The sequence below is a fragment of the Zootoca vivipara genome, chromosome 4, assembly GCF_963506605.1.
Source record: "Zootoca vivipara chromosome 4, rZooViv1.1, whole genome shotgun sequence".
Classification (NCBI taxonomy): Eukaryota; Metazoa; Chordata; class Lepidosauria; order Squamata; family Lacertidae; genus Zootoca; species Zootoca vivipara.
The window spans coordinates 93461654-93480017 of record NC_083279.1 but is presented as its reverse complement, the minus strand read 5'-3'; the positions used below and the strand labels follow the sequence as shown (position 1 = coordinate 93480017).

At 47.5% G+C, this 18364-nt stretch overlaps 1 protein-coding gene across 1 annotated transcript in view; it reads right to left on the bottom strand.

Annotated features, from left to right (window-relative positions):
* Positions 1–18364, bottom strand: part of TENM4 (teneurin transmembrane protein 4) — a 1459233-nt gene that overhangs the window by 40501 nt on the left and 1400368 nt on the right. Inside the window, exons 23-28 of the mRNA XM_060274010.1 lie at positions 14549–14561; positions 13531–13798; positions 11506–11649; positions 9167–9416; positions 2418–2650; positions 1700–1854 (exon numbers count right to left, since the gene is read on the bottom strand). Coding sequence (XP_060129993.1) covers positions 1700–1854; positions 2418–2650; positions 9167–9416; positions 11506–11649; positions 13531–13798; positions 14549–14561 — 1063 coding nt within the window. The remainder of the gene's footprint in view (positions 1–1699; positions 1855–2417; positions 2651–9166; positions 9417–11505; positions 11650–13530; positions 13799–14548; positions 14562–18364) is intronic.

Genomic DNA, 18364 nt, shown 5'->3' with positions numbered 1-18364 from the left:
TCAGGAAGTTCTTCCTAATGCTTAGGTGGAATCTTCTTTCTTGAGTGCTTACAGTCAAAAGGGACATTTAAAGCCCAGCTTGGAACACAGGAAGTGGCATGAGAATAAGGAGACAAAGTCAGGCTCTTTCCCCTCCCAGAAGACCTCTGCACTCAACCAGATAATCCGGTTTGCCAGACTGCAAATGTATTGATGATACAGCAGGGGACCCAGCTCCCCTACATTGCTGCCGTTTGAGGGCACTGTGGCTTGAGAGTTCCCGTGTACCTTCTTCCCAAAAACATTGCAGAATTCTGATTTCAGTGCAGACAGGCCAAAGATGAAGATATTGGAAGGTTGTGACTTCTTTGAGGTTGCATTGGAGACAGGAATGAAGAGGATTTGTTCGTGGTGGATACTTTGGAATGAGCAGAGCTGTGGCAGCCCACGAGAACCTTTGTGGAATAATTTCCTATTGAGATGTAGTGATGTCACACAATAGCTTGACCAGAGTTGCCCAATAATAATAATAATAATAATAATAATAATAATAATAATTTTCCCCAGCCACTCTGGGCGGCTTCCAACAAAAGAATAAAACACAATAATGTATTAAACATTAAAAGCCTCCCTGAACAGGGCTGCCTTCAGATGTCTTCTACAAGGCTGGTAGTTGTTTTCCTTTTTGACATCTGTTGGGAGGCCGTTCCACAGGGTAGGCGCCACCACCGAGAAGGCCCTCTGCCTAGTTCCCTGCAACTTGGCTTCTCGCAACGAGGGAACTGCCAGAAGGCCCTCGGTGCTGGACCTCAGTGTCCGGGCAGAATGATGGAGGTGGAGACGCTCCTTCAGGTATACTGGACCAAGGCAATCTCAAGGTCAGATGACTGCAATGCCCTCTGCGTGGGGCTGCTCTTGGGGGCTGTCTGCAGGCCAGTTAGGGCAGATCCAAGGGGCAAACTGGTGCCAATTGATGCAAATACACCTCGCTTGTGGTATTTGCGATGGCTGCCAATCTGCCGCCAGGCCAAGTATCAGGATTTTGATATTAACATAAAAGGTCTTACGTAGCTCAAGACCTTATACCAGGCACCTCCAAGCCCGGCCCTCCAGGTGTTTTGGGACTACAACTCCCATAATCCCTAGCTAACAGGACCAGTGGTCAGGGATGATGGGAACTGTAGTCCCAAAACAGCTGGAGGGCCGGGTTTGGGGATGCCCGCCTTATACACTCAGAAGGTGACTCACTGCAGTCTGCAGGAAAGCTTCTCCTACAGGTTCCTAAGATGTCAAAAGCCTGCTCTGCAGCAAATGTACAAAAGCATTCCTGTCAATACATGACAGGTGCTCAGTATCTGTTTTTTCTCTGCTTCAGTAAGCTTTTCCTCTTGGATGAAAAACCTCATTTTTTGTATTTTTAATTTATTTTAAAAATGTATATTCTGTTGGGTGTTTTTTTTGGGGGGGGAGGGAGTTGTTCTGAATTGCTTTTTAGTTGTTGTTTTCATCACGGTCTGCACATTGCCTCAATTACTAAACGGCGGCAACAGAATATGCACAAACATTCCAACTTCTGAGCGAGAAGGCGCTGTGACAGAACGCGGGCAGGCCTGGAGGAGGAAAAAGTCATGGGCTTGCCAGACAAGAGATGCAGAACTTCTGCCGCGGCAGATGACGCACAGTTTTAACAGTGGAGAAGGAATGAAGGGGCCTTAAATACCTGGGAGATATCCATGACCGAGTCACAGCTGAGAGGCCGGGCGGATGTTAGGTCATTGGAACCAAGCACCGTTGAGATGACCCCGTTCTGATCGATGCGCCGGATCATGGTGCCATCCACAAAATAGATGAACCCAAATTTGTCCACGGTGATGCCTGCGAAGAGGAAACAAACCCAGCTTGGATAACTATGCAGAAAGAACTTCACTACATACATATAAACGGCTGAGGGATTTAGAAAAACCGCACACACACACACACAAATACATGCTTGTTCCGAATATGTGTTTGGCATCAATGCATGGCAGTCGGGCACTTCGAAACTTTGGTGCAAGGGATTCTGACCGGTGGGCAGGACACCCCACCCGCCAGTCTTCTGACATAGTGTTCGATGTCATGCGATTGGCAGGTGGGGCTGCCCCTCCCACCTGTCAAGGTTGCCCTGCAGGAAGCCTGAAAGGTTCTCCCGCTTCCTGGAAGGCTGGGATGAGGACTTTTGCAGCAACTGTTTTACACGTAGTGACGAGATCAATCGAAAGTGAACCAACTCTGCTTGGCTGAGTCCTTGACATATACACCAACTAAAATGACATCTGCAGTGCTGCCAACTAAAAATCAAAGGCATTGGGTCGCCCCATTTTTAAAAAACCTCCTAGGTCAACCCAACCGGCCTGTTTTGAAGCCATCACATTCTCCTAAGGAACAGCTGCCCATCTTACCCCTAGGGTTTGTGAGCGTGGCCTCAGTCGCTTTCCCTCCGTCTCCGCAGCGGGTGTCATCAAAGGGAAGGCACTGGTCTCCTGTTCCGGCCACCACCTCCGAGTTCTTCACAACGTCTTTCACCACGGCGATCGACTTGATTCTAAAGACACGGCGGCTGTTGGTGTCGGAGAGGTAGATGGATCCGGAAATGGGGTCCGTGGTCAGGTAGTACTTATGGGCGGGGCTATGGCTGCAAAAACAAAGGAGGTGGGATATTGAACTTGTTCCTACATCCGCAGGACGACAATCAGGAATCCCGCGGCAGGTGTGATGATGTCACAGCACCATGTAGCCAATCAGGTTTGTCTATACGGGCGATGTCAAATGAAGCTCACACATTGCCTGAGGGCAAAGACAGAATGTGCTCCCATTATTGGAGGGGGAGGAACAATGAACTTTTGTCTCCTGACACTCGGCTCTTATGTACAATGCAATATTTTTCAGACTCTTCCCCCCGAAAGCTGAAGGGTGGGGCACAAGCGTGAGACTTGTGGGACTCAGTCCTCACTTTATTCATGTGTATCTCTGATCTGATGCTTATTCAATACTTGAAATTATGTCACTAGACAGAGGGCGGGATGCTCACAAAGTTATATGGAGCGCCCATTCCAGTGGCTGCGTTTACACATTACAATAACCTCGGTTTATTATGCACAAACAGCATTGCTGTTGGATCCTTCCCACTTTGCTCTTTCCCTGGAGAAAGAAGGTGAAACAAACTAGGAGGCTATGGTTACCCTTGGCTTCCTATTACATCCAAACTTGGGATTGTGGCTTTTTGCTCCATGAGAAACCAGCCTCCCTGCTCCAACCCTCTTTCTGAAGAACTCTTGAGAATTGTAGATTATGGGCTCATCCACACTTACCTTTTGTCTCACATTTTGCTAGGCACAGATCCACACTTTCCTGGTTCATCTCCAAGCGTGTTATTTTTTTGGGGGATTTGTTTTGTTTAACCCCACCACTTTTCCCAAGAAAGCTTGATCTCTACTGCTGAATGTAAATGGCATTTCAGGTTTTTGCGGGGAAAGTGGCAGGGGAGCTGAAACCTGCGCCTAAAAATACGGAACAAAGATTAAGTGCGGATGAGCCCTTTATTGAGGGGAACAGGAGTCTCCCAGTGACTTTCAGAACCCTTAGCAAACTGTAGCTCCCAGGATTCTTTGGAGCATGGGTAGGCAAACTAAGGCCCGGGGGCTGGATGCGGCCCAATTGCCTTCTCAATCCGGCCCACAGACAGTCTGGGAATCAGCACGTTTTTACATGAGTAGAATGTGTCCTTTCCTTTTATTTAAAATGCATCTCTGGGTGATTTGTGGGGCATAGAATCATAGAATTGGAAGAGACCACAAGGGCCATCCAGTCCAACCCCCTGCCAAGCAGGAAAAACCATCAAAGCATTCTTGACATATGCCTGTCAAGCCTCTGCTTAAAGACCTCCAAAGAAGGAGACTCCACCACACTCCTTGGTAGCAAATTCCACTGCCGAACAGCTCTTACTGTCAGGAATTTGTTCACCCCCCCTCATATAGTCCGGTCCCCCACAAGGTCTGAGGGATAGTGGACCTGCCCCCTGCTGAAATTCTTTTTGCTGACCCCTGCTTTGGAGGAATCCACAGCTGTTTAAAGTGCTGTGATACTGCTTTAAATCTATAGTGCAGATGAGCCCTAATCAGGAACCCTGGCCTATCATGGCATGCAAGCCCAGCCACTGCCTTAATTTTGTTAAAGAACAAAACAAAACCCACCCAAAGAACATGCTGCAAATTACTTACCTAGCTAGCGTCCCACCTGGCTCATTCATGTCTCATGGCGTGCACCTTGCTAGAAACGGCCATTTTACCTAACCTTGCCCTTTTCTCTCACCTTTCTTCCAAATGCCCTGCATTCCTCAATTTGTAAAATAAAAATAAAAATTCCTCTCTCATCTGCCCTGCCTATCGAATTAACTTAGTACCTTTTTCATAGAGCGAGGGAGCTGGGCAGAAGAGAGGGGTGTTTGTGTGGGAAGACCTATCTGATTTATCCCAGAATATCCCCCTGTGATTTTACCTTATTAAAGTCTGAGCAGATTTCATTTGCACACGGTGACACTGATTCTTGCTAAATAAAATACTCTGACCTTCAGCGACTCGGGATGGCAGTTTGGGCTCCATCTGTATTCCTTCCCGATGACAGCCAACTGGCAGGGTATTATTTCATTTACCTGCCCGTCACTCAACCTGAGCATCCGTGTGTGTGTGTGTGTGTGTGTTGGGGGGAAGGTGCCCTGCGGGAATCCGCCATCCATTTTTATCAGGCCCCCAAGAGTTTGCCGCTCTTCTCCAGCAAGGTTTGGCTGAATGTCAGTCAGCTCTTGAGCGGATCATAATCACCGGAGGTGGGCCAGAGAGGCATTAATAACCACCGACTGACATTCTCCAGCACCCTGTTCGCCTCCAAGACTTTCAAAAGCACTTTCCGCGGAGCCTCTCGTCAAATTGGACGAGGCCGTGGCGGTGATTTACACACAACGACACACAGACAATTTGGACAATGTGACCCCTCTAACCACTTCAGGTGTGGAGCAGGAGTGACAGGTGTCCCCTGATGGCCTTCTACAAAAAGCATTTTTCACCTCAGAAAAGTGACGGACAGGTCCACCTGCCTATGGGTCAGGTCCACCTCCTGAGTTAATTTGATCTGGCTGCCCAGATTTCAATCAGCGCAGAGTTTAAAGAAGGAAAAGGAGTTTGGCCACATTTTAATATAACTATGGGGGGCAAAAAACCCTCAGGTCCGGCCCACCTATGGGGTGGACTGAACCAGCTGCCTTGGGTGGCGGAATCCTGTGGAGCGGTAACCCTGTGGGTGCCCTACCCACCCTGGCAAGTTTTTGCTGGAGGCCACCACCACACAACCCCAGTAAGTGAGGCTTTGGTGGAACGGGCCTCCCTTGAAAATATATTCCTACTTATGTCTCAGTAGGCACACAAGCACCACACACACACACACACACACACACACACACACCAGAGGATTTCCTTCCCTGCATAAGTGGTTTAAGATATCCGATTCCCATACAACATTTTGATACCCAAAGCAGTCTGAAATGTCTGTGATTTATTCTAACCTAGGTATTTTTGTGGGGAATGTCCATTTATGGGTGGATGAGGGAAGATGTAGATCCAACCAAGTTCTAATGTGCTTGGAGCAATCTCCACTGTGCTTAACTCTGCTACCAGAGAGTAAGAGATCTCTCTTCCAAACCTTTCTCTCCAGCAGAAAAGACCACTGAAGTGCAGAAAGCACATCATCTTGGCATGTTCTGGGCATGATTTTAGAAAAGTACCTAGGAATGTAAAAAAAATGCCCTGTTGGATCAGACCAATGGCCCATATAGTCCAGCATCCTGTTCTCACAATGGTCAACCAGATGCCTGTGGGAAGCTAGACATGAGCACTCTTCCCACTTGAGATGGGCAGCAACTGGTATTCAGAGCCAAAGCACTTCTGACAGTGGAGGCAGAATGCCACCATTTGGGCTAGTAGCCACTGATAACCGTTACCCCTGCATGCATTTCTCCACTGCTCTTTAAAAGTATGTGGATCAGGCATGTTTTGCCTGTAATTTGTGTGTGTACGTGGCATCTAGCAATAAAATATCAATTGGCAAATAACCAATACACAATGTAAAAAAAAACACCAACCATCTACATACAGCTCAACAGGCAAGAAGTAATAAATAAGAGAGAACATGCAATGGAGGAAGGGAGAGAAAGCGACGGTTGTTCGCTCGTGGGCTTACCTATGTCTGAAATCTTTATTTCTGACAGAAGAGCAGGAAAGCAGAGGAAGAACAAGACAGGAGGAGGAGGAGGAGGAGAGAGAGAGAGAGAGAGAGAGGAGAGAGAGAGGTTAGCGGTTGAGCTCCGAAGCATTATTAGCAGGCTGAAAACTTGACAGTAACAACCACATTGTACAAGGCAATAATAAATAAAGATTTAGCAAGCCTGACACTGATACATTTCATAATGGAGATTACTTGTCAACAGAGCTGCCTTATAGGTTGCTGCTGCCCATCACTTGGGGGGGGGGAGAGAAAGTGATCTCCTGGATGCCTTTGGAGTTGCGCCTTAGGTACGGAGGGATGCAGAGCAGTTGTCATGGGGTCTGCGGTTCCCACGGTCGCCTCCGTCTCGAGATGTCATTTCTCGAGACAGATCTCCCCGGCGCTTTAGGGACAACTCATATAGCCCTCCTTGCACACGGGGGACCAGGGACCTTTCCCCTTTCACTGCCGTGTCCCCAGGGAAGCAGTTTGTACCACCGGTCAGTGTGCTTCTTCTATTTTACAGAAAGGCAATTTAGCAGCTGCAGCATTGCGGGCAACAATGCACGTCAGTGTTTTTTTTTTTTAAAAAAATGTTTTTACGGTACGAGGCTCAAAAAGCAGCCGCAGGAGAGAGAGAGAGGGGAGAGCCGCACTGATGTTTAGGCTGCTTTTTGTTGTTGTTGTTCCCGAACAAAAGTTACAAACCTTCCCTCGCGGCAATCTTTTCTGAAACCCCGTTTTACAAGCCTCCCATAAAGAAACCACACTGAAATGACATTCTTCTCCAAGGGAATGCGCTTTGAAAAAGGCACAGAGTTTTTAAAAAATGTTTGTGCCCTCCAAAAAGCCGCAGTTTCCCCGGATGGCCGTTAGCTGAGACCAGCCAGGCTGTGGGCCTTTAATGATTCATTGATCCTTGGGTGTTTAAGCACAAAAGAAACAGCAAAAGCTAAAGTTTGCTTTCATACCAGAGTGAGTTTCATAGCTACTTTGTAGGCAAGGAAGTAAGTTGTTCTTTTGAGGATCTGGGAAAGGATTTTGGGGGGGCTGGGCAGAAGGTTGCCTTTAAAGTGATTGAGACTATTTGCCCACCGAGACCAGTATTGTCTGCTCTGACTGGCAGCAGCTCCCCAGGGTCTTTCTGACACTTGCTGCCTACTTGGAGCGAGAGATGCTGGAGACTGATGCTGGGACTTTTTGCAGTCTTTCCCACTGAGCATGGCTCCTTCCCCGATCTGATCTAATCTAATTTAGGAATGGTTTTGTAAGGTCTAGGACACGTCTGTCCTTTGATCCAGACCAGGATTCCAGAACGCTCTGAGCTAAGCATAGGCTAGTTCTCCCTAGGATTTACAGAGAATTCCATAAAATGGAAAGAAGAGCCCCAATCATGGGCAAGGAAACTATTCTAAAACAAACCTCTTTACCCAAAGCAGTCACAGTCCAGATTTTTTGTTTCTAAGAGTGCCAGGCCATTGAATACAGGACGCTTAATAACACCATATTCAAAGCGGTATTATACCATTTAATGTGCCTGCATTTTTGTCCCCGCATTTTTTTTTAATGCTAACTAAGGAAGCAAACATTAGCTTGAAATTGGGCTGTGGTAAAAGACTTCCTTTCCAGAGCACTTGGATCTTGAGTGCTTAGGAAAGGAAGTTTGGAAGCAGGAAGGCTCCAGTCTGGTCTGGACTAATTTCTTTAGAAGCCCCAGACTCAAACCGAAGGTAGGCTTGGAACGAACCCTTTCACAATCTCTAGATGTGTGGACATTGTGGGTGGCATCCAAGGCAGTGCTACGTTAAGGCCACCTTAACTGTACTACTTGCTCTGCCTGGAATGTTGTTGCACAAAGGGAACACAACAGCAGGTTGCGCAAACACTTGCGCAAGGAGTTTCTGCAAAGCACAACCGTTGCGCTGGATTCTGCTGCTGCACAATCTTAAAACCCAACCCTCTACGGCTCGGCAAGAGCCCTTGCTTGCGTTTTCGAGACAGTCGCAGGAGTCAAGGACGGATCTTTTTCGCAGCTTCTCAGCGCTGTTGCCGTTCCACTAATATGAACACAAGGGATGCACACAAGGGGAGAATTCTTTCAGATGGCAGGTCACCTTTGCATTATTTCTGACAGCAGAAAGCCCGCCCTCAAATCCCTAAAGAGGCTTCTGGCGCGCTTCTACATCACCTATGAACTTACTGCCCTTATCTGCAGAGCTCTCCATTGGCTCGCACTGTTCCTCCCTTTCCCTTCCAACTTGTTTCCTGTTCTGCAGGGAGTTGGTAGAACGGCCAAGAAGAAGGCAGCTTCAGGAAGGTTTGGGACCCATAAATCACAGCTAACTTGCTGTCCTACTTATGAATGACTCTCTAATGTTTCCATTACCCCTGCTATCCTTCCAATATTAGATATTTCCTTGGGGCTGCATGTTAATTTTGCAGCGTGGGCAGCAGAAGCGCCGTCAAGGAGAAGCTCGGCTTCTTAGGCAAAGCCTTCTCCGTGCTATTTAACAGATGCTTGTGCTCCATCTGCCCTGTCCGTCCTTTCATTGCAAAGTTTTGCTCTCACTTAACTACTGGATCCCATAATAGTTGGGAGCTCAAGGTGGCTATCAGAACTGGAGGACTTGTGGAACTGGCTCTTTGCAGATTTTGAATGTGCAGGTGGTGGTGTCACAGTCCCTCGGATTCTGCACTTCTATGGATTTTAGGATAAAATACGTTTAGAAATGCACATTTCGAGAGAGAGAGGAAAATACGCATTTTAAACATGGGTTTTTGTGTGGATTACTTAAAAGAAAAACCACATTTTAGCATAAAAATGAGATGAAATGGACTCAATGTATGCATAAATTCAAAAGAGACACAGTAATAGACAGATCTACCCCCTCCTAACCTTAATTCCAGCACATTGGTGACGTTTCCGGAGGGGAATATTCTACGGATGTAGTTGAAGTCCCCGACATAAAGGCTTCCGTCCGAGCCGCAAGTCAAGGCAACAGGAGCCAGAAGCTTGTTCCCATCAGCGAGGCCATTGCAACTGGGGCAGGAGATGCTCCGCCTGCGGCCGTTCCCCATGATGCTCCCTATGACAGGGGGCTGCTGGGAGATGAACTGGTTCTCCCCATTTCCTTTGTGCAGGATACCTGGAGAGCAACAGAAAGCAAAACAGAGCGGGGGTGACTCTACTGGGAGGGGTTTGGAGGCTGCAGCCAGGGTAGCTGTCGGGAAGCCAGCCAGCAATAAATCACACAGTGTAAGTGAAGTTAACTCTTTACAAGAAGAAGCAGGATCTGCTCAGGGGTCTTGACACTATGAGACAGATTTGGAGGCTGAAGGTCCCCAACGGCTACCTAAATCTCCTCTTCTCCTGGGCCCTTCCCAAGCAATCTGAGACTATGCCGACGTGCCTGTCTCTGCTCCTCTCTGCTCTTGTTTCAGCTTCTGCTTCTGGACTTCTCTCTGCCACAGCCTCTTCCTGCTCACTAAACCCTGTTACCTCTTCAGCTTCCGACAGTGGTGTTCCCTTGCCTTCCCTGCTTCTTAAATCAAGCCTCAGAGCAAGATAGGAACTAATTTTCGTATGCCGTCTCCATGAGATGAGATGTCTGGAGGGTGACAACATGAGAACGGGGTCTTTTCTGCGGTGGCTCCCCGTTTGTGGAATTCTCTCCCCAGGGAGGCTCACCTGGCACCTTCATTATACATCTTTAGGTGCCAGGCAAAAGCATTCCTCTACATCCTTTTAAATATGCTTGTGGGATGGAGGGGGGCATTATTAGTTTGCTTAGCTTTTGTTCTTATTTTCATTTGTGTTTTTATGTTGTGAACTGCTCTGAGATCTTCAGATGAAGGGTGGTATACAAATAATAATAATAATAATAATAATAATAATAATAATAATAATAATAATAATAATACAGTCGTACCTCGGAAGTCGAACGGAATCTGTTCCGGAAGTCTGTTTGACTTCCAAAACCAAAGTGCGGCTTCTGATTGGCTGCAGGAAGCTCCTGCAGCCAATTGGAAGCCACGGAAGCCCCACTGGATGTTTGGCTTCCAAAAATAGTTCATAAACCGGAACAGTCACTTCTGGGTTTGTGGCGTTCGGGAGCCAAAACATTCGAGAACTAGGCTGTTCGAAAACCAAGGTACGAATGTAATAATAGTACTTTTTCATTAAAGGTAAAGGTAAAGGGGCCCCTGACCATCAGGTCCAGTCGTGTCCGACTCTGGGGTTGCGGTGCTCATCTCGCTCTATAGGCCGAGGGAGCCAGCGTTTGTCCACAGACAGCTTCCGGGTCATGTGGCCAGCATGACAAAGCTGCTTCTGGCGAACCAGAGCAGCGCATGGAAACGCCGTTTACCTTCCCGCCGGAGCGGTCCCTATTTATCTACTTGCACTTTGATGTGCTTTCGAACTGCTAGGTGGGCAGGAACTGGGACCGAGCAACGGGAGCTCACCCCGTTGCAGGGATTTGAACTGCTGACCTTCTGATCAGCAAGCCCTAGACTCTGTGGTTTAACCCACAGCGCCACCTGGGTCCCACTTTTTCATTAAACATCTTTAAAAACACAACCAATTTCGAAATGAAACACGACATCATGGGTGATCCTTCAAAAATCTCATCTTTAGTACCTACTGCTCCCTTGTCAAGGTCAGGGGCCTCTGTTGGCCCACTCTAGTTATGTGTTAGTGAGCCACCAGCCATGCAGGAAAAACCCACTCTGCTTGATCTCCCAGGACAGGTCCACTGTCGTTCCCTTGTGACCTCCCTCTAGTCCTGCTCAGGCTTCTTTGCAATGCAACTCCTGTTGTGAGCAGAGGAAATCCAGGGAAATCTAGGCTGGCCACCCCCAGTCCGCGTGCCTGGATTTCCTCCGCTCATCCCAGATGCACCTGAATTCAAACGCTTACTCTAGAACTTGGGGCAATCTCTGCCAGAAGGGAAACGCTTGCAAGGGACTTGCAGAGGCCAGTTGCTCCCCGGTTCCCCGCATGCACACCCAAAGAGGTTGGCACCATATGTAGGTTGCAATAAATAATTTGTTAGCAATGTATGTGTGCGCGCACACTTTGTGTGTGCGTCCCCCTCTCTCGTTTGGGCTGAATTATTAATGGCGATCAAGCTACCGCTCGCCATGCAACTGTGTCAACCCCTGTGCTATTTTTATTATTGCAAGTCGGGGGCGGCGTGGGGAGGAGGAAGCTGGCACCGAGAAGATCTGACGCACCGCTCTGGATGTTGAGGGCGTGGTGCTTGTCCAGGGACCACCCTCCGAGTTTGGAAGCATCGATCTCGTAACCTTGGAGCACCGCCGTTCGCTTCTCCCACAGGATCAGGTCCGGACACGATTCGTATTCATAGCCCACCGAAACTGGGAGGGAGAGACAAGAGAGAAATGGAGACCCGCAACTTTAATCGCCTTAGAAGTGCACACTCAGCATAGAATGGAGGTTTCTAATTGGGTGGCCGGGTTGGGAAGAAGGGCATTTCTGCAGGCTACAGCAGATACTTATTTAAAACATCATCACATCCATGCAGAGCATCCCTCTTTAAAGGCTACGGAGCATTATAAAAAAAGGTCAGCCTAGTAACAGGTGTTGAACAAATGCGCTAATTATTTAAAAAACGGCCGGATCAGGGACGTGTGTATTAGACACGGAACGCTCAAGGTCTTCCAATTTGCATTTTGCGCCTTTTTTCTACTTTAGTGGGCAGAGATGTCCACTGATGCAAGACGGGAGAGGAATGATCAAAATGCAGAGACAATATGCTGTGCTTTAGGATAACCCGTTGTTGTTTAGTCGTTTAGTCGTGTCCGACTCTTCATGACCCCATGGACCACAGCACGCCAGGCACTCCTGTCTTGCACTGCCTCCCACAGTTTGGTCAAACTCATGTTCGTAGCTTTGAGAACACTGTCCAACCATCTCGTCCTCTGTCGCCCCCTTCTCCTAGTGCCCTCAATCTTTCCCAACATCAGGGTCTTTTCCAAGGATTCTTCTCTTCTCATGAGGTGGCCAAAGTATTGGAGCCTCAGCTTCACGATCTGTCCTTCCAGGGAGCACTCAGGGCTGATTTCCTTCAGAATGGATAGGTTTGATCTTCTAGCAGTCCATGGGACTCTCAAGAGTCTCCTCCAGCACCATAATTCAAAAGCATCAATTCTTCGGCGATCAGCCTTCTTTATGGTCCAGCTCTCACTTCCATACATCGCTACTGGGAAAACCATAGCTTTAACTATACGGACCTTTGTCGGCAAGGTGATGTCTCTGCTTTTTAAGATGCTGCCTAGGTTACCCATGTGTAGATTAATCAGGTGAGCAGCGAGTGGGGAAAAAGCTCCTTACTCTCTCTCTTTCTCAGCGGCTGGAGGCTGATGTTTGTCTAGGGGCAACAGAGGGTACCCCAGTTATGGAGTGTTAAGGAAAGAAGGAAGTTGCTGCAGGATCAGGCCCAAGGCAGCTCTAGCTCAGCATCCTGTTCTCACAGTGGCCAGCCACATGCTCCAAGCAGGAGCTGAGGGTCACAGCATTCTCCCTGCCTGCAGTTCCCAGGAAATGGTAAAAAAAAGCAGGCTGAGCAATATTCCTTGCTCTGCCCATGATAATTGCTTAAGTCGTGGATGTAGGCTGGCCCAGCTTTTCCATTTGGAGGGGAGGAAGCAACTAAAATTCTCCAGCCCACTCCTGTTGAAGGGGTGGGGACCGTCACCATCAACAACCTTTCTCCTGCCATCATAGAAACCCTCGAAGTGACTTACATCAGACGTTTAAAAGCAATCGGCCCCCCGAAAAACCAAGCCAAGCAAAGCGTAAAAGAAGAACAATGAGCAGCAGATTAAAAAGAATAAATCATACACCCAAAAGAGCCAGGAAAAAAGAAAAGAAATTAATGAGTTATGAGCTGGGCCGAAGGCATGCAAAACATAAAATGGTATTTAGAAGTGCCAGGAAATCAACAAGGTGGAAGCCGGGTGGATGTCCTGGAGCAAGGAGTTCCACAGTTCAGGAGCAGTGACGGCAAAAGCCCTCTAGCACAGGCATCCCCAAACCTGGCCCTCCAGACGTTTTGGGGACTACAATTCCCACCACCCTTGATCACTGGTCCTGTTAGCTAGGGATGATGGGAGTTGTAGTCCCAAAACATCTGGAGAGCCGAGTTTGCCTAGCGTGTTCCTGTCTGCCAGATGGTGGGAGGTGCCAAAGCGCCCCAGGCAACTGAATGTGATAAAGGATGGAGAGTCAGCTCTTACCAAAGGCCTCTGATAACCCATACACCTTCTGGTTGTAGACGTCGGTCTTGTCCCATATGAAGTAGTAGGAGAGATCCGGGGCTGCAGCGAACCACTTCCTGAATAGGCGTCCCTCTACGGCTACCATGAGATGGACTTTCATGAGGTTGAACGGGATGGTCGGATGGGTCAAGCTGATCCTCAGGACCGATTTGTAGCCGGGCGTACGGCTGCTCAGGTAGCTCAGCTTGATTTTGCTGCCTGAGATTTTAATCTCTTCTTGCAAGGCCTGGAAAAAAAGCACCCCACCACAAGAAAAGGGTGTTATTATATCACATCCTGAGCAGTTAAAGAAACATACACAGAGCTGCGATTTATGAGATGTGCATTTCTTAAAAAGAAGAAGAAAGAAAACTGATTTTATGGATAGAACTCTGGTTTTATACACTCACATAAGACACACCAATAAGAAAAAATAATCTTATCCATCCATCCCTTGAACTCAGCAGGACTTACTACTTCAGGCACCCCCAAACTGCGGCCCTCCAGATGTTTTGGCCTACAACTCCCATGATCCCTTGCTAACAGGACCAGTGGTCAGGGATGATGGGAATTGTAGTTCAAAACATCTGGAGGGCTGAAGTTTGGGGATGCCTGTACTACTTCTTAGTTGCTATAAACAGAACTGTGGTATTATTCTTATCAGCATGCCCTTCACTCTAAGGTCCCACAGAGGGTTGCGACAATTTAAAAGATAACATAAAGGTTTAAAAAACCTACAATTGCAAAACACACACACACACACACACACACCCATTATGGCACCATGAACCATAATGGATGTCTTTATTTGCATGAACACACACAACAGGTCTACAGCGTCCCTGTGATCTGCGGGGAATTTTGTTCTAGCAACCTGAAGATTCAGAAGCATTTGGTGGTTTTTTTCGTTCGTTCAAGGCTTCGAGATTTCTTGAAAGCAATGTTCCTTCTGCAGGTTGAGCTTGTTTTCTCCTGCTCTGGAGGGTAGGACGCGAACCGGTGGCTTCAAGCTACAAGAAAGGAGATCCAAAACGAACACCAGGAAGGACTTTCTGACAGTAGTAGTAGAAGAAGAGTTTGGATTTGATATCCCGCTTTATCACTACCCGAAGGGGTCTCAAAGCGGCTAACATTCTCCTTTCCCTTCCTCCCCCACAACAAACACTCTGTGAGGTGAGTGGGGCTGAGAGACTTCAGAGAAGTGTGACTAGCCCAAGGTCACCCAGCAGCTGCATGTGGAGGAGCGGAGACACGAACCCGGTTCCCCAGATTACGAGTCTACCGCTCTTAACCACTACACCACACTGGCTCTCAGTAAGAGCTGTTTGACAGTGGAATGGTCTTCCCCAGAAGGTGGTTCAGGATCCTAAGGAATAATCCTACACAAATCCGGAGTGGAGGTCCTAAGACGGCTGGACGGCGCCTTGTACGCCTCCTTCTGGCAACTCCTGCAGCCAGGCTGGTACCAAATGTCTTGCTCTGCTTTCCTTTGGACCACATCAACGAGGTTGAGGGTGTGTGTGTCTTGTCATCTGGACAGCTCAGGACCTCAATAAACACTCCAGGGATATAACACCGGTGCCACTACACAGCAGTTTAACTTCACCCCCCCCCCAAGGCACACTCCGTTGTCTCTCGGGGCAGATGAATTCCAACAATAAGAATTTCCGCAGCAAATATTTCTATTTGATCAGAAGGCAGACAGGGTAGCCAATGCAGTGCTCTCCAAATGGTACTGGGGCTTCTTCTTTTCCCCAAATAATTTTTATTCATTTTCCAATATTACAAAATCACAAAAACAAAAACAAAACATAAAAAAGAACATATCAATTCTTGCATTTTTTACTTAACATGGTTGACTTCCTCAATTCCCCCCCTCACTGGTTCCATTTTAAAATTCCAATTAAGCAATTTCCATTTTATATCTTAAATCATTCTAACACATTTTATCATTATCACTCAAATATTCTCTTCTAAAAGCATCATCTATTCTCCACCAATAATTAATCAATTCATCCAAATCAAAATTTATTTTCCCGTCCTTGCATCTTCTATTTCTCCCCTTAGCCTGCAATTTATTACCAAGAAATTTCCATAAATTTAAATATTAAGGTACAGGGACTTCTAACTCCCATCACCCCTAGTCAGCGTGGCCAAAGGTCTGGGCTGATGGGTGTTGTAGTCCAATCTCATCAGGAGGGCACCATCTTGGCTATCTCTGGTGCACATTTTCAATGCAGGGTCTTAGATTGTGTGTGTGTGTGTGTGTGGATACATTGCATAAAGTTAGGCAATCACTGGTGGCTCAGGAATAATTGATGCTTCACACAGCATGACCCGTTGATGGAAAATGCCTTTTCTAACATAGTGCCTGCTGTGGGGCACATATGCATAACTGAGAAAGAAATAAAACAATGCCCCCCCCATTGAGCTATTGTTTTTTCATGCATTCAGATTCATCTAAACTTAAGCAATTCATTGATTAGTCGAATTAAATCTCATATATTTTATCAATGGAGAGATCTTTGATTAGGTAAATCCTACTAGTTTTTTTTCATCTGTCTCCAAGCCACTTTAAATTGTGAAAATAAATAAATAAATAAATAAAAAGGGCTGCTTTGAGCTACTAGCAAGGACCCCAAAATATTTCCCCGAAGTGATAATTTATAAGCCCAGAGCTTTTTGCATCTCTCGACAAACTGATAGACCTGGAAAGTTAATAGTGTCCTTTTTCTTGATCTCATACATATTTACTTTCCCCGAATGCAGCCTTTTCAATTTACATAGCTTGCTGGGTATGAGGCGAAAAAACAACAGAACTGGGAAAAGCCAGGAACTTGTCTTTTTCTTTTCTTTTTTATAAAAAAAGTTATTTTACAAGCTTATCTGCCAGGCATGCTGGACTCCAACGCAGCCAGTTACAAGCCGAGGAAGGGGAGGTGGCCCTTTAATGCAATCTGTCTTCGCAGTCAGCTCACATGGGAGAGAAAGCGCTGTTTGCAACATCTTGCCCCGATGCTGTGTTATTAAATTATTGCTTCGTTCCGCCGTGGCCCATCTTCCTTGCCCGAATGCAGTGTCTCATAGCGAAGGTCAGTTGTGGGAGAAAGCAAAGAGCAGCGAAAGGCTTTGGTGCAAAACGATGGAAGGAATTCCAAAATGGCAGCACTTCGGAACATCATGCGGTGCAGTCATTCCTCCTCTGGGAGCCACTGTGGAAACACAATCTTGACTGTCTGTCTTCAGGTCCTATGGCAGACTTTGGGCTTTAACATTTCTGTGGCACCCTAGGCAGTGACAAAATTCGGTGCCCCCCTTGCCTCTCGCCTTCAATTGTTCATCATTGCTGCAGCATCCCCCTCTCGGTTCGGTGCCCAGTGCAGGTGAACCCCCTAAATCTACCTCTGCCAGACACTGACACGGGTGGTGCTGTGGTCTAAATCACTGAGCCTCTTGGGCTTGCCGATCAGAAGGTCGGTGGTTCGAATCCCCGTGACGGGGTGAGTTCCCGTTGCTCTGTCCCAGCTCCTGCCAACCTAGCAGTTCGAAAGCACACCAGTGCAAGTAGATAAATAGGTACCGCTGTGGTGGGAAGGTAAACAGCATTTCTGTGCGCTCTGGCTTCCGTCACGGTGTCCCGTTGCGCCAGAAGCGGTTTAGTCCTGCTGGCCACATGACCCGGAAAGCTGTCAGTGGACAAACGCCAGCTCCCTCGGCCTGAAAAGTGAGATGAGCGCCGCAACCCCATAGTCGCCTTTGACTGGATTTAACCATCCAGGGGTCCTTTACTTTTACCTTTTTACCTAGTCAAACAGTCCTCTCTTCTAACTGAAGGAGTTAAGTGGGTAGGTTTCTCCCTAGAGTTGGCCTGCCTGCCACCCACACACCCAGTAGGTTCTCCTCACTTTAGACATGTGGTCTAAAGCACTCAGCCTCTTGGGCTTGCCAATCAGAAGGTCGGCGGTTCGAATCCCCGCGACGGGGTGAGCTCCAGTTGCTTGGTCCCACCTCCTGCCAACCTAGCAGTTCGAAAGAATGCCAGTGCAAGTAGATAAATAGGTACCGCTGCAGCGGGAAGGTAAACGGCGTTTCCGTGCGCTCTGGTTTTTGTTGCACCAGAAGTGGTTTAGTCATGCTGGCCTACATGACCCGGAAAGCTGTCTGTGGGCAAACGCCATCTCCCTTGGCCTGAAAAGCGAGATGAGCGCTGCAACCCCATAGTCACCTTTGACTGGACTTAACCGTCCAGGTTAACCTTTTACCCGTCTGCAAGGTATTCCCACATGGCAGGGTTGGGGTTGCCAGCCTTCATGCCACGTCTGCAGACATCTTTGTACCACAGAGTTGGTCTGCCAACGGGCCTGGTGCCTGAAGCCAGCTCCCCGTGGAGCACGTCCTTGGGGATCCTGCCATTTTCTATTTTGTGGGCATGACCACGTCAGGTGCTGTGGCACGAGTGTAAACATGCTGGGAACGTGGGCTTGGGAGAGCACATCTATGCTTGAAACTCTGTCCTGCCATGAGATACCCAATATCTCCCTGATGCAGCACATTTGGAAGTTGTTGAGGTGCCTCTCCTAACGGTTTTAAGTTGCCCATTACTCACTTCCATAAAGCTGCTGCTTCTTCTTCTTCTTCTTCTTCTTCTTCTTCTTCTTCTTCTTCTTCTTCTTCTTCTTCTTCTTCTTCTTCTTCTTCTTCTTCTTCTTCAATTTTTATTTATTTATACTATTCCGAAATATACATTTCACTGCTTTTAACAATCATTTTAACTTTTTAAAACTTGACTTCCTTCCGCCTCTTTCCGCAGTTC